The sequence below is a fragment of the Pezoporus wallicus genome, unplaced genomic scaffold (assembly GCF_028554395.1).
Source record: "Pezoporus wallicus isolate ANWC-B61680 ecotype Strahan unplaced genomic scaffold, APGP_CSIRO_Pwel_v1 contig_4161, whole genome shotgun sequence".
NCBI lineage: Eukaryota > Metazoa > Chordata > Aves > Psittaciformes > Psittacidae > Pezoporus > Pezoporus wallicus.
In genome coordinates, this window is record NW_026639584.1 from 63,377 (window position 1) to 77,045 (window position 13,669).

The 13,669-nt window shown below is 48.2% G+C and overlaps 1 protein-coding gene across 3 annotated transcripts in view; it reads left to right on the top strand.

The window, feature by feature from the left end:
- Window positions 1–13,669, top strand: part of SIL1 (SIL1 nucleotide exchange factor) — a 94,087-nt gene that overhangs the window by 41,750 nt on the left and 38,668 nt on the right. For all 3 annotated transcript variants that reach the window (XM_057415125.1, XM_057415127.1, XM_057415126.1), the window contains 3 exons: window positions 6,651–6,771; window positions 8,424–8,520; window positions 11,761–11,952. In XM_057415125.1, coding sequence (XP_057271108.1) covers window positions 6,651–6,771; window positions 8,424–8,520; window positions 11,761–11,952 — 410 coding nt within the window. The remainder of the gene's footprint in view (window positions 1–6,650; window positions 6,772–8,423; window positions 8,521–11,760; window positions 11,953–13,669) is intronic.

The window sequence follows — 13,669 nt, forward strand, 5'->3', positions numbered from 1 at the left end:
ATCCTGATTGTGAGGAGCACTTGCAACCCCTAGTCTACAGTGATCTCCATGGATTAGCCATGGAAAACCAGTAGCCCAGCAAGCACCAATAAGTCACTTTTCTCTTGCTAAATAAGAAACCAGAATTGGAACAGCCCTTTCTATGCACCCTGTTCACATAGGGTTCAAGCCCAGCAGAAAGCAGCAGTGCTGCTTTGGGACATGAGGAGCATGGGCAGGAGCAGAGACTGTGGCACTTTGTGTTGGGATGTGTCAGTGGGGTGATGTCGGGGTTTCCCAGGGATGGCTTTGCTCCAGCAGCAGTGCTGGGCATTGAACTGGGAACAGCTTCACCTTGGTGAGCTTGGAAGTGTTTTAGATGGCTTCTGTCCACTGCAGTGTGGATAAAGTTGGTGTTGGAGAAGATGACGTATTTAAACATCACTGTTTTGACAGACCAAATTGCAGGGTATTTATTAGTATAGCTGGGAATATTATATGAAGATTTGTCAAACTAACCAGGTAAAGCATCTTATGTGGAACATCCTTGATTTTGTTGAGGTTTTTCTAACTGTTGGTTCAGTCTGTCCACAACTGATCCCATTCAGGCATTTCTGGAAGACACTGGTGTGAGCTGCTGCTGAGAACTCAGTGGCTGTGCCCTGGGGATCAGGCTCTTCCTGCTGCTCGGTATTTGTCACATGCTCTGGGAGGCAGAAGAAAACAGCAGGTTGAGTTGTTTGCTTGTGCTGTAAGGACAGAACTCTCTCGTGGCTTCCTCCCTAACTGGAGGAAGGGGAGGACGTCTCTTTATCCTTGTCCATCCTGTGCACAGCAGGATCTTTTAGCAGGGTACAATGATAGGATGCAATGATCATGATAAAACCAGCCTGACACCATCAGGACTTCTCATTTGCAGGCAGAGGCAGGTGGCCCTGGGAGAAGTGGGATGGCATTGCCCATGGTGGGTCATGGCAGGGGTTCCTCCAGCATCTCATCCCCTATGGATGCTGCAAGTATGTACTTAATGAACAGTTTATGAACATGGCAAACACACAGTGATTATGAGAGAGTTTTCTCTATAATTACAGAAGTAACTAGAGCCCCTGCTATCACTGATGGTTTGGACCTGAGAAATCAGAGGCAGTGACCAGGATGGGGTGTGCTGTGCCTGACAGGCAGCTGTGGGTTTCCCAGCAGAAGTACAGAACTAGTGGCATTAAGAGATACACACAAGGAGGCTTTGTAAAGCATTTCATCAGCGTTGTAGGAGTTTCTACTTGAATCATGGATGTGGGTGCCACAGCTTTCTTGTCGCTGGCACAGTGAGTAAGGTGCCCTGGGAAACACCGGGGGAAGCTTCCAGGCCTAATGCTGTTAAACGTCTCTGGAAGAGGTCATATATAGCATATTGATGACCTTGTCCAGTGGTACTTAATTGGGAAGAGCAGTGAGTGTCAGGAGGCAAACTAATACAAAAGGCAGTAGATGGATGGAAAAGGGGCAGGAAATAGCAAAATGCGATTCAGGCTCTGGGCTTTCTTTTCCCATCCGTAATCCACCTCTTCTTGACCCGTGCTTCTGCACAGCCTCCCTTCCTTTTGTGTGTAAAAATGTTCTGTTTTGAAATAACAAGCAAGCCAAGGAGTGGCATGACTCACCTGGAGAGAAAACGCCAAACCCTGCCACCAGGCATTCCTGTTTCCTTGCTCACAGTGCTACCTGGGATACCAGAGCCAGAGTTGAGCCCATCTCACTGGGACTTGTTCCTCGGTTTTCCTAAGCCCAGCATTCAGCGTGAGAAGTGGCAGCATTTTCCTGCAGCCAGGGCACTGTGCTTGTGTGAATCCTGTCCTCTCCCCAGGCAGGAGCAGGCAGTGAGAGTGAGCACCAGAGTGATTGTGTCCTATACATGCCAACACAGGATGGGCCAGTCTTTCCCAGGTACCCACCTCCTGGTGCTGGTGGTGCCAGCGATCACATAATCCCAGACTGGTTCAGGTTGGAAGGGACCTTAAAGCTCATCCAGCCCCAACCCCTGCCACGGGCAGGGACACCTTCCTCTAGAGCAGCTTGCTCCAAGCCCCTGTGTCCAACCTGGCCTTGAACACTGCCAGGGATGGGGCAGCCACAGCTTCTCTGGGCACCCTGTGCCAGTGCCTCAGTACCCTCTACTCATGCAGCAGAGCTCTGCTGCTTCCTGCAATTTGTCTCCTTTGTGGGTTTTTTTAATCACTGCTTTATTAAAGGAGCAGGGTCAGTGCTATCAGATCACTTTGTGAGGATGCTCTGTCAGTCTTGTGCAGCCTTATTGTTTTTAATATTGCTTTGCTGCCAACATCCATGGATTGATTTGCAGATTCTTCTGTTGTCTGTATCAGGAAGTCCCTTTCCCCTCACTCCCCTGTGCTGAGAGAAAGAGTAAAGAAAGGTAGATGTTATCTGATGCTTCTCAGATACCCAAGTGATTTCTGAGAGCTGCAGAGCCAGTTACTGACTTGTAACTGTGGCTTGTTTTCACACTGTGGATAGATTTATGTGGTTGGGGTATTTTGCAATGGCAAACAAAGGTGCTCACTCAGGGAGAAGCCAGGGTTCTGCCTTGGTGAGCAGAATTGGCCTTTTTCTGCTCGCAGAAGCCTTCCCTGGGGACATTTCTGTGCTGTAAAGTGGTGCAGGGAGGTGTTTCTGGAGGGGGAGAGTCTTGTGCCCTTCATGGGCTTCTGTAGCTGGGCACGTCGATGGGTCCCAGCTCAGGGTCCATGGGGTGGGTAGCGGATGGAGCAGCTGTGTATGATGTGAAACCTACCTGGTTATTTTTAATGCCTGCCTGTTGCTGTGTCGTGAGTTGAGGCTCAGTCTTGCCTGCATGCAGAACTGTAAAACCCCTTGTGGCCTGCACTAAATGGGATAATGTACTGGAAAAGAGCCAGGCAGGATGAGACTGTTCTCATTTGGGGAGGAAACACAGTTGGTCACTTGGCTGCTTTTGAAAGAGAGAAATGGGGTTACTTGGATATTATTATGTGGTGTATATTCAGCACAGCAGCTTTTAGTTATCATGCATATAACGTGCCTGATTCTTGCCTTAGCTGGGAGCATGGTGGAAGCATGTTCTGTTTTCCATTTGTTTATTTATTTATCACCTTGCTTTCCCTCTCTATGAGGCTTGATATAGGTATAGAGCTTCGGCAGTGTACACACAGCAGAATAACAGATAACTGTGATTTGGTTACGAGGCAATAATTTAAGTCGACAGGTTTAGCTGATAACATAAAACACAAGAGGGGAATAGCATCGGTTTATAAATGTCAGCAGAACCCCTGTGAGTGAGTTGCTGCCTTGAAGCCAGCTCCGGAGCTGTTACTCCATCTAATGTATTATAAGAAGAAATAAACAGATGTCTGAAAAAGTCTGGCTGACCAAGATTAAAGGAGCAGGGCTATAAATTACATTCTTCCTCAGTGTCATGTTAAGGAACTCTCAGGACAGAGCAAGCACGTCCAAGGAAGATGAAGGCAGGACCTCCGATAGATGAGGTTTAGGCTGCAGATGCCTGGACACGTGGGCAGCAGCCAGGTGTGGGGCTGGCTTCTCCAGAGAGCAGGGAAAGTCGGAGTGGTTGTGTGGGAGAGCAGAGCCTCTCCTGCTGCTTCCACAGCTGATAAAAGGATTAAATTGAGAATGGGAATAACACCCTCCTAGCAGCGTGTTGCCACAGGATCAGTGTCTCTTGCGTGTGAAATAAAAGCTGTCACTTTGACATTTATTCCCAATAAATCCCATGTCATTTGTGCAGTGACAAGGGTTTTCTTACCCTCTGGAAGGACTTTACTTTTTGGCTGCAAGGTGAAAAGCTGAGTGAAATGATTCAGGGGCAGGTGGGTGGCACGTCCCCATTGGGGACACTAGGTGGTCTGCTTAAACCCCATGGCTTTCTCTCAGCTCCATTAAGCCGAGTTGATGCAGTAACACGTATTCAAATCCTTTTACTTGTGGTTTAAACAATTCTCAAGTATGAGAAAAGGGTACCACTGGTTATGGAGGAAGGAGTTCGCTGGCTTCCTCCTCTGCCAGTGCTAGCCTGTTCTGCAGGGGGTTGCAGCTATTTCTACTCAGTAGGTAGTTAATTTGGAGGTGAGAAATTAATTAGAATGGAAACTCTTCTTTCCCTTTATAAGGAGCAGGGGAGTAGGCCAGGATGAGATCTAGGGTGTGGAGGTCTCTGGGAAGTGAAGGCTGTTCAGTAACAGGCACATGCAGTGCATTCTGTTTGCATAGACATCTTTTGTTTTTCTAAGGTGTCAAGGAGAAAAAAGGTCAGAAAATTGCTTAAATATAAACTTGTTTTGATAGGGTTTTAATTAGTTTTGTTTCCCAAATGCAACTTAATATGAACAATAAGTAAAACATTAATTTCTCTAGGAAAAAAGCTATTAAGCGTATGAGTCTGTATTAACAGCACATGAAGCTGTGTAATTGCTTACATACGTTTTGCTCCGGTGCGTGCTCCCAGTTGTTGAGTAGTATCAAATTAAAGGTATCAAAGAGAATCAACTATTTTTAAGGAAAGTGTCTGGAAGCTACATAGTGAAACATGATTAAAATTCAGGTTTTCCAGGTTGCTCATTTAAATCAGCATTTTTAATCACATTGTTCAAGTCAACCCACCCTCAAACACACTATGAATACAGCTCTAAATACCCCAGCCTAAATGAGACTGGAGACCTCATCCTATCTCAAACATCTGGAATGTTTTGTAGTGACTACACCGATCTTTTTGCTGGAAACAGAGCTGTCTCTCTTGGTTTATTTAATAAAGCAGTGTGTTTGTCCTGCTGTGGCGTGAACCTGTGCTGCTGTGCACAGGGGCAAGAAGAAATCCCTGCAGCAACCAAAGCCGCTTAAATACATCAAGGCTGGGATTTCTGCTCTGGGGGTTGGATGATCTTGGTCGAATCTCATTTAGGGAAGTGTAAAGAAGCAAAGTTTGTGTCTTCTCTGATGGCAGTCTCCTTAATTCGGTTGCTCTGGGTTTGTGTGCACTGGGGTTTGTGTTTTACTTACTGCTGGCTGAAAATAGAAGCCGTGATGTTGATGAGCCAGGGGGTCCCTTGGGCCCTCTGGGGGCTGCTCCCTTACTTCCCCTTTGGTGTTTCTTTAAAGCAAAACCCATCAGCCCCCTTCCTCTCCCCTGGCAACCGAGTGCACTAATGTGGCCAGATGCACTGGGAGCACGACAGCCAGAATATACTGTACTCTGCTAATGGGCACAGTCATGTCTTGCTTGTCTGACAGTTTAGGAGTTGCTTCAGTGAGTGCTGTGTGTGTAACCTGGGCTGTCCCAGAGGTGTGACCTGGCAAGAAAAAGCCCTGGCTGTGAGAGGGAAAGATCCAGCTCAGCCCTCGCTTTCTCCCCTGAGTGGTGTTTGTGCCTGTGAATCCCATAATCTCAGCCTGGTTTGGGTTGGAAGGGACCTTAAAGCTCACCCAGCTCCAACCCCTGCCACAGGCAGGGACACCTTCCACTAGAGCAGCTTGCTCCAAGCCCCTGTGTCCAACCTGGCCTTGAACACTGCCAGGGATGGGGCAGCCACAGCTTCTCTGGGCACCCTGTGCCAGCGCCTCAGCACCCTCACAGGGAAGAGCTTGTGCCTAAGAGCTCATCTCAGTCTCCCCTCTGGCAGGTTAAAGCCATTCCCCTTGGCCTGTCCCTACAGGCCCTTGTCCAAAGCCCCTCTCCAGGTTTCCTGTAGCCCCTTTAGGCACTGGAGCTGCTCTAAGGTCTCCCCTTCAGGAGCCTTCTCTTCTCCAGGCTGCCCCAGCCCAGCTCTCTCAGCCTGGCTCCAGAGCAGAGCTGCTCCAGCCCCTGCAGCATCTCCATGGCCTCCTCTGCACTCCCTCCAACAGCTCCATGTCCCTCTTGTGCTGTTGCCCCAGAGCTGAATCAGGACTGCAGGGGGGGGGGGGTCTGCCGAGAGTGCAGCAGAGGGGGAGAATCAAGTAGTAGCATCAATTAGCAGCAACCAAATATGGCCTCCTCTGTATCCCAGCACAACCGCTGGCTATTGCTATATGTTTGTCATGATTTGTGACCAAGGAATACCATTGTTTTCTGCAGGCAAACCCAAAGCTTAATGTATTCTGTGTATTTCTGTTGGCAGATATTAGTGATCATATATTCCTTTTAATACAATATTTCCAAACCAACACAGCCTCGCTTCTGTATGCTTGATATTCCGTGTACCTGTCTGTACTCTGCCGGGTGCTTTGATTTCCCTTTGGCAGCTGTACTTTACGCTGTCTACCCTAATCAGCAAATAATTCCCCTTTCTTTAGATTCCAGATCCGCTCCTGATGTGGAGCTTTAGTGCTTTTATCAGGAATTGGCCTGGGAAGGAGGAGGGAGCTCATGTTCTGCTGGGCTTGGTCCTGTAGCACAAGCTGGGCTGGTTGCATAGGGCTGTGTTCTGTAAGGTTAAAGCAACATTTGTGTCTAAGGGGTGTTGATGGGGGGAAGAGTAGTTAGTGGAGGATCTCCTTCTCCTGTTCACCATGTGGGACAAGGCTTTTATCTCTCTCTTGGGTAGGAACATGTGCCTTCACCTCATGTTACCTAACAAAGCTGGAATAGCTCACATGCTCTAAAATAACCCTGCCTTTTCTTATAGGTCAAGCTGTTCCTGCAGGGTCACACGTACGACTGAACATGCAGACAGGAGACAGAGAAGTCAAGCTCCCAGACAGTGAAAATGGGAAAAGTGATACAAGAAAAGAGAGAAGAAGAAAAAGGTACAGTGATGCAAAGCATCGGGGTGGGTGGGCTGTGGGATTCATGTCTTTCATTGGAGGCCAGGTTCCCTGATGCACTAAGTTGCTGTCTCTTCCCAAGACTTAATAGCTGGTTTAGGAGTTCATCAGTGCTGAAAACACAGCCTTGTCCTTTGTGATCCCTTCGGGGTGGCGGTAGAAGTGCCCTGAGTGCATGTTCAGAGACAACCTTCATGGTTTCTGATGCCACGGCACCGAAACTAAATTTGCAACGTGGCTTCTTTGTATGACTTTCAGTCCTTTGAAATATCTGAGCTTAAACTTTCTGAGCTTGAACTGTCAGAGCACTTGTGAGGGGCTTTGTTTGCCTTGACCTGAGCCAGTACCATGGTGTTAGCTCGGTGCAGTCAGTGGGCTCCAGTGTTCATTTACACATCAGTGCCTGCTGGTGTTCTCCTTGGATCTCACACAACCTCCCTGTACCCACATCTTTAGATTTGTTGTCAAAGTCTCACTGGTGCTGACATTCCCTTTGACACCCTCCTACCAAAGACAGATTTATGGGGCAACAGTTTCCTCAAGTGTGGGGGATTTACCTCTGCTTCCCTTGCTCCCCCAGTTCTTCCTTTTCAGAGCATGGAGAAGCTCTTTAGCTTCATGATGCTTCAACAGTTGGCTTTCCTTTTCTCTGTTTGTGGCTCAGATAAACACTCTCTGAACCAACGAGAGAAGCATAAAGAGCAGCACAAGTCTTAGCACTTCTGTGTGACTTCTGCTCGGATTTACGCTTGCTTTAACTTTGTATATGGTGATCATTAGAACTTCTACTGTAAATCTCTTTGTTAAAGCTTAAAAGTCCTTAGCGGTGATTTAGTGGCAGTGGTGATTCTTTGTTTTTCCTCTGAAACATTTCCTGCTCTTCTGTATTGCAACATTAAATTCAGAGGCATAAATTAATACTAGAATCCCAGCCTGGTTTGGGTTGGAAGGGACCTTAAAGCTCATCCAGCTCCAACCCCTGCACGGGCAGGGACACCTTCCACTAGAGCAGCTTGCTCCAGGCCCTGTGTCCAACCTGGCCTTGAACACTGCCAGGGATGGGGCAGCCACAGCTTCTCTGGGCACCCTGTGCCAGCACCTCAGCACCCTCACAGGGAAGAGCTTCTGCCTAAGAGCTCATCTCAGTCTCCCCTCTGGCAGGTTAAAGCCATTCCCCTTGGCCTGTCCCTACAGGCCCTTGTCCAAAGCCCCTCTCCAGGTTTCCTGTACCCCCTTTAGGCACTGGAGCTGCTCTAAGGTCTCCCCTTCAGGAGCCTTCTCTTGTCCAGGCTGACCCAGCCCAGCTCTCTCAGCCTGTCTTCACAGGAGGCTGTCTTCATAGTCACTTATTTTTATTGTATTAGGTCCTGAGATTTCAGGTCAGTGTGCAGATTATGGAGACTTTTTTGACTTTCGGGGTGAGGTGTCTACAAATCACACACAAAATATAGCACTGAGACTCATCTCTTCTTGAGTGTGGAGGGTTTTTTTTTTTGTTTTAAACGAGATGCTTGGAAATTCAACACTCTTAGTTCCTTTTCTCCTGACACTTTCCACTGCTAGTACATCACAATGAAAATATTACAGATGCAAGTGTTCACTCATACCGTGTTTTGTTTTGTTCCCTCTGCAAGGCTGGGCAAGGTAGATGTTGACTCAACTTCATTCACATCTCAGGAGCTCAAAAAGGCACTGGCTAAAATGAAGGAAAGTGAGAAGGCAGAACGAAAGGTAAGGAGAGATTGCACAAGGATATGAACACCCTGTATTACATGTCTCTAGAAATAGGACTACTAAAGTAATTGCTTGGGAAAGTACTGTGCAGACACATCTTTCTGTGATTATGGACCCAAAACGCCTTTGCTAGCCTGCTGGTGATATATTTGCCTGGGAAACTCACCCCTTTTTGTCCTAATCCTGGATTTTGAGAATGGAAAATTTTTGTCCTGTTCCATTTTATTAACTTTAAACTTCAAGGCCTTGTGCTGCAAGCTGCTAACAAGTACTTCAATGTACTCTTACAGTTGAGGGTGTTTCTCAGTAATAATCATCCCATGGGCTGTTGGGGGGAGAGGGGCTGCAGTGGTGGAATGGGCTGGGATCAGCAGTTTACTGACAAGAGGGATGTGGAGCTGTTGGAGGGAGTCCAGAGACAGGCTGAGAGAGCTGGGCTCTAGGATTCTTGCTGTACCAATGCTCAATTGAAGCTATGGGGTCTTTCCTGTGAACCAAAGCAGGTATGGTCAGGAAGCTCTCCAGTGCAATGCTGCTTCCCTCAGTTTTCTGATAGCAACATGATTAGACCTGAATGAATAATGAAAAACCAAATCCCTTGCACACACTTGTGTGAAGCCAGGGGCTGATTTCCTTTGTGTTGTTTGGATGTATGTTTGTCCTTTGATTTGATTTATTTATTCAACTGCCACTTGGTTCACAGGAACATCTGCAGTCCCCCAGTGTGGACTGGACTGCAGCATGGAGGTCTTTGTGAAGAAAGTTACTTTGCTGCTCACTGTCATCCTTGATTTAGGTCTCAGTCTCATACCCTGGGTAGTAAAACTCAAATGACCATGGTGAAGCGTAGGCTGACATTAACTTATATAAGCTCCAAGTTTCCTATTTAGTTACACATAGTCCACAACCCAAAGTAAATTAGAATAAAAGTGCTGCTTCCAGCCCTCACCAGGCTTGGAGCTGGTCCCTAGCCACTGGCATGACACTCGGGGGATGAGACTCATCAGGATGGCAGCCTTTCTCCCCTCTTCCCTCAGCAGTATTTCCTTAGGCCCTAGGTCCTCCTGCTGCCTTGGTGCTGGCTCAGTCAAAGGAGAACTGTGTATGAGTCAAGGCTTGGAGTTATAAGAAGTCTTTTACCCCCTTGTCTGGCACCAGGGCATATACAAGTTTACTTATGCAGCAGCCAGCATCAGTAATAGCAGGACTTCTTGAAATGAGTGTCATTTAAAGGCAAAAATTAGTGATCCTCTTTTATGTGAAAATAAGCCATTTTTTAACAAGCCCTGTTAGAGGACAGCTGTTGTCCCAGCAATGGGGCTCAAACCAGCTACACCTAATGCACCTAAAGTACTCCATTTAAAATCACTCCTGCAGGGAGCAAATTCATCCTCAAAGTAACTGTGTCAGAGTAAATTGAGTTACACCAGGCGTGCTCCCATCACCACTCTTGCAAAAGCAGTTCTGTGTGGCTGTGGTGGGGATGGTGGTCTGTGCAACTCCATGGTACCTACAATAATTAGGCCAGCAGTCATTAGTGCTGATTATAGGGCTGCAGTTAGGTGACCATGCTGTCATTTCCATCAGCCAGGGTTTTTCTCTGCAGTGGCTCCAGCCTTGGCTGCTGTTCACACCCAGGGCAGTGTTTGCAAGGTTTGCATGTGCAAACCCTTGAGTTGGGGTCACTCCTGTGTAAAAACGTATTCTCATGTTTGTGACACAATCCCTTTCAAAGGGGGCTTTCTTGCTTTCTCCTGCTCTTGGGGAAGCCCATCTTCAGTGTGAGCTCAGTGCTTTCTCTGCCCCCTGCAGCAGCAGGCACTGCCCCTGCCTGTCCCAGTGCCACCAGTGCTGGTGCTGGAGAATCAGAATCATGGAATCATTTAGGTTGGAACAGGCCTTTAAGATCAAGTCCAACCATTCCCCAGCACTGCTAAGGCCACCGCTAACCCATGGCACTGAGGGCCTCCTCTACACGGTGTGTGAACACTTGCAGGGACGGTGACTGCAGCCCTGCCCTGGGCAGCCTGTTCCAATGCCTGAGCACCCTCTGGGGCAGGAATTGTTCCTCAGCTCCATCTAAACCTGCCCTGGTGCAGCTTGAGGCCGTTTCCTCTTGTCCCATCCCTTGTTCCTTGGGAGCAGAGACCAGCCCCTCCTGGCTCCATCCTCCTGTCAGGCAGTTGTAGGGAACGATCAGGTCCCCCCTGAGCCTTCTCTTAGACTAAACCCCCTCCATTCCCTCAGCTGTCCATCTTCTCAGTTCCTGCCAGCTCTGGGGCTCTCTTAGATCTCTGACAGTCTTTTCCTTCTCACCATGTGCCTTTCCAGAGCTCTCTGTTCATCGCAGTCCTTGGGGTGCTGTCTGTGTGAGGGAGATGAGCCATGCTGCAGGACAAGCTATCTGCTGGCCAAGCCCTGTGGCATGGCAGTTCAGCTGTCCCCATCTTATAGCTGGTCCTCCCGTTTCTCTTTCTGACAGATTCTGTCCCTGATGGTGAGTGCATACGATTCCCTTAGGGATGAAGCCATCCTGAGTTGTGTTAAGCATTGCCCAGAGAAGCTGTGTCTGCCCCATCCCTGGCAGCGTTCAAGGCCAGGCTGGACACAGGGGCTTGGAGCAAGCTGCTCTAGTGGAAGGTGTCCCTGCCCATGGCAGGGGGTTGGAAGTAGATAAGCTTTAAGGTCCCTTCCAACCCAAACCAGGCTGGGATTCTATGAAGCAATTGGGATGATGAATGCATCTTTGTATGTGTCCAAGGAGATCTTGATGTTACTGGTGTGGAGTCACAGGGCAGTTCAGGCTGCAAGGGACCTCAGGAGGTCTCCAGCCCCATCTGCAGCTCCAGGCAGGGTTGGGAGATCAGGGAAGTTGCTGAGGGTTTGCAGTCAGGTCTTGAGAACACTGACTTGCAGGCAAATGGAGAACAGCAGTGATGCCTGCCTCTGGCCTTGACGTTGTTTTGGAAGGCCCAAAACTGGTGTACAAAGCTCTCAGTACAGGCCTGGAAAGTGCTTGCTGGTACCAAAGTGGGTATTTTACAGATAACTAGGCTCCTTGGCTTCTCAGAAGGACCCTCCAACACTGCCCTGCATCTCTGATGCTCAGCAGTAAATCCTGTTTGAATGGACAGCCAGGTTCCCTTAATAAATAGGGGGCTGGGGTTTCTTCCTACATGTTTCTTGTCTCTCTTTGTCAGCTCCCTTCAGATCTGGTTTCCTCCTTTTGCTTTCAAGGCCCATGAGGAAGAGGTGAGGAAGAAGTTCCGGCCCATCGAGCAGCTGAAGGAGGAGTTTGAAAAGCTGAACATGAAGATGGAGACAGATTATGAAATTATGGTGAAATTAATCAGCAAATTCAACAGCTCTGCCTCCACGCTGGATGAAAAAGTGGCGGCGCTTTATGATCTTGAATATTATGTTCACCAGGTAACAAAAACGCATTAGGAACTACCATGTAAAATCCAGGGGATACGGTGTCATAAATGTGGTTTTATTTTTCTTATCAGTATCAGGTAATACAAATTGCTTAATTATCATAATCCTGGGACAATAACAGGCAGCAGAGGGCTACTGCAGGCTTATTTTATACCTGAGTTGAAATAAATCACTGCTCGTGCTGGTAGCGAGCAGTTTCCTAAGGGTGAGTGTTGCTTGATTTGTTGGCTGATTTTCTTGCCCTCTCTTTTCCTTCTTTTATATGTTTAATGTTACAAAATGGGGGTTTATCTGGAATAAGTAGAGTGGTGGCTGCTAAGAAAAGAATTATTTTCTCACTCCTTCTGCAGAAGGAGTCTGTGGCTGCAGGTAAGCGCCCATCCATCAGCTCACAGAGAATGTCTTTGTACCAGGGGAGATGACAACCACCCAAAAAGCTGTGTTTTGTCTTGGTGTGAGTAGGAAGTGGCATATAGAGCCTCTCTCACAGCTGGGCTGGTGGTGCCAGTCACTGAAGGCTCAGGTGAATGGCGAGTTGCTGAGCATCAGCCGAGCTGTGCTAATGGACTCTTGAGTGTATTTCCTGAACCCCCACTTCCTCAGGTTTATGCCCTCTCCCTCTGATCTCTCTTGCTCTGCTTTCAGCTTGCACATCTCTACCTCCTGTTGGCTGCAGCTGCATGCACAGTGCTCTCCTCCTTTTTGCTCGGGTGGGTGTCTGAGCATGGAGGCTCTGTTCTGCCTTGTGGGAAAGGACTCCTTGGGAAAGGCTTCTCCCTCCCCAGTGACTGGGAGAGTCTGGAGCAGACCGTGAGAGTTTCCAGCATCACTTTCAGTGACTTTATCATTGCAGAGTGTGAATGGAGCAACTCTTTGGAGATGCCAGTGCAAGACCTTTCACTTCTTAAAACACAGTTGTGGTATTTTGGGGGAAGGTAGCTGAAGGAATGTGCTGCTGAGAGAGGGAGTCCATGCACCAGCTAATAGAACTGTTTTTTTCCAGAGCTCTTTGTCTTGAGTTTCCACACTGAATCTGTCATACACATGCAGAGGCTTCCTTGCTGTTTGTTCTTGATGCTTTTGTTTCACTGATGGCATCTGTCTGACTCAGAGAATAAGTGTGAACAATGGGCACCCAAAGAGCTTCGTATTTATACTCAGGGCTAATTCTGTCTGGTTAAGGATGCCAGAGCATCAGGCCAGCATGCTAAAAAGCAACCCCCAAACTCCATGGAATGCTTTGGATTCCACTGTGCCAGTCTGGACTATTCCAGCATAAAATCCTGCCTGCTTGCAGCGTGGGATGGGACAAACAACGTCAGAAAGGCAAGAGGAGCAGGGACTGGAGCATCAAAGGGAACCACATCCAGCATCAGAGGGGTCAGAAAGGGGGAATGGCAGGGAGGCTGGCAGGAGCACAGAGGACCCCTTTGTGCATCGATCACAACGTTGCTCTGTGCCTGCACTGTTGGGGCAGATGGCTGGGCAGCACCTTCTCATCAGGCAGGAAGCTGATAAGAAATATGACTTGTCTCTAAGCCAGCATGGCTTTTCCTCCTCTTTCTTCTTCCAGCCAGTTGAATGCATCCAGAGCATTATCTCTGCTTGGTACTGACTTTAGCAGCACTGGCTTAATGTAATTACTGAAGAGCAGCCAAATACCCTTGTGCCGCATAACCCTGGAAGGGCTGGACTTGTCAGAGTCCTC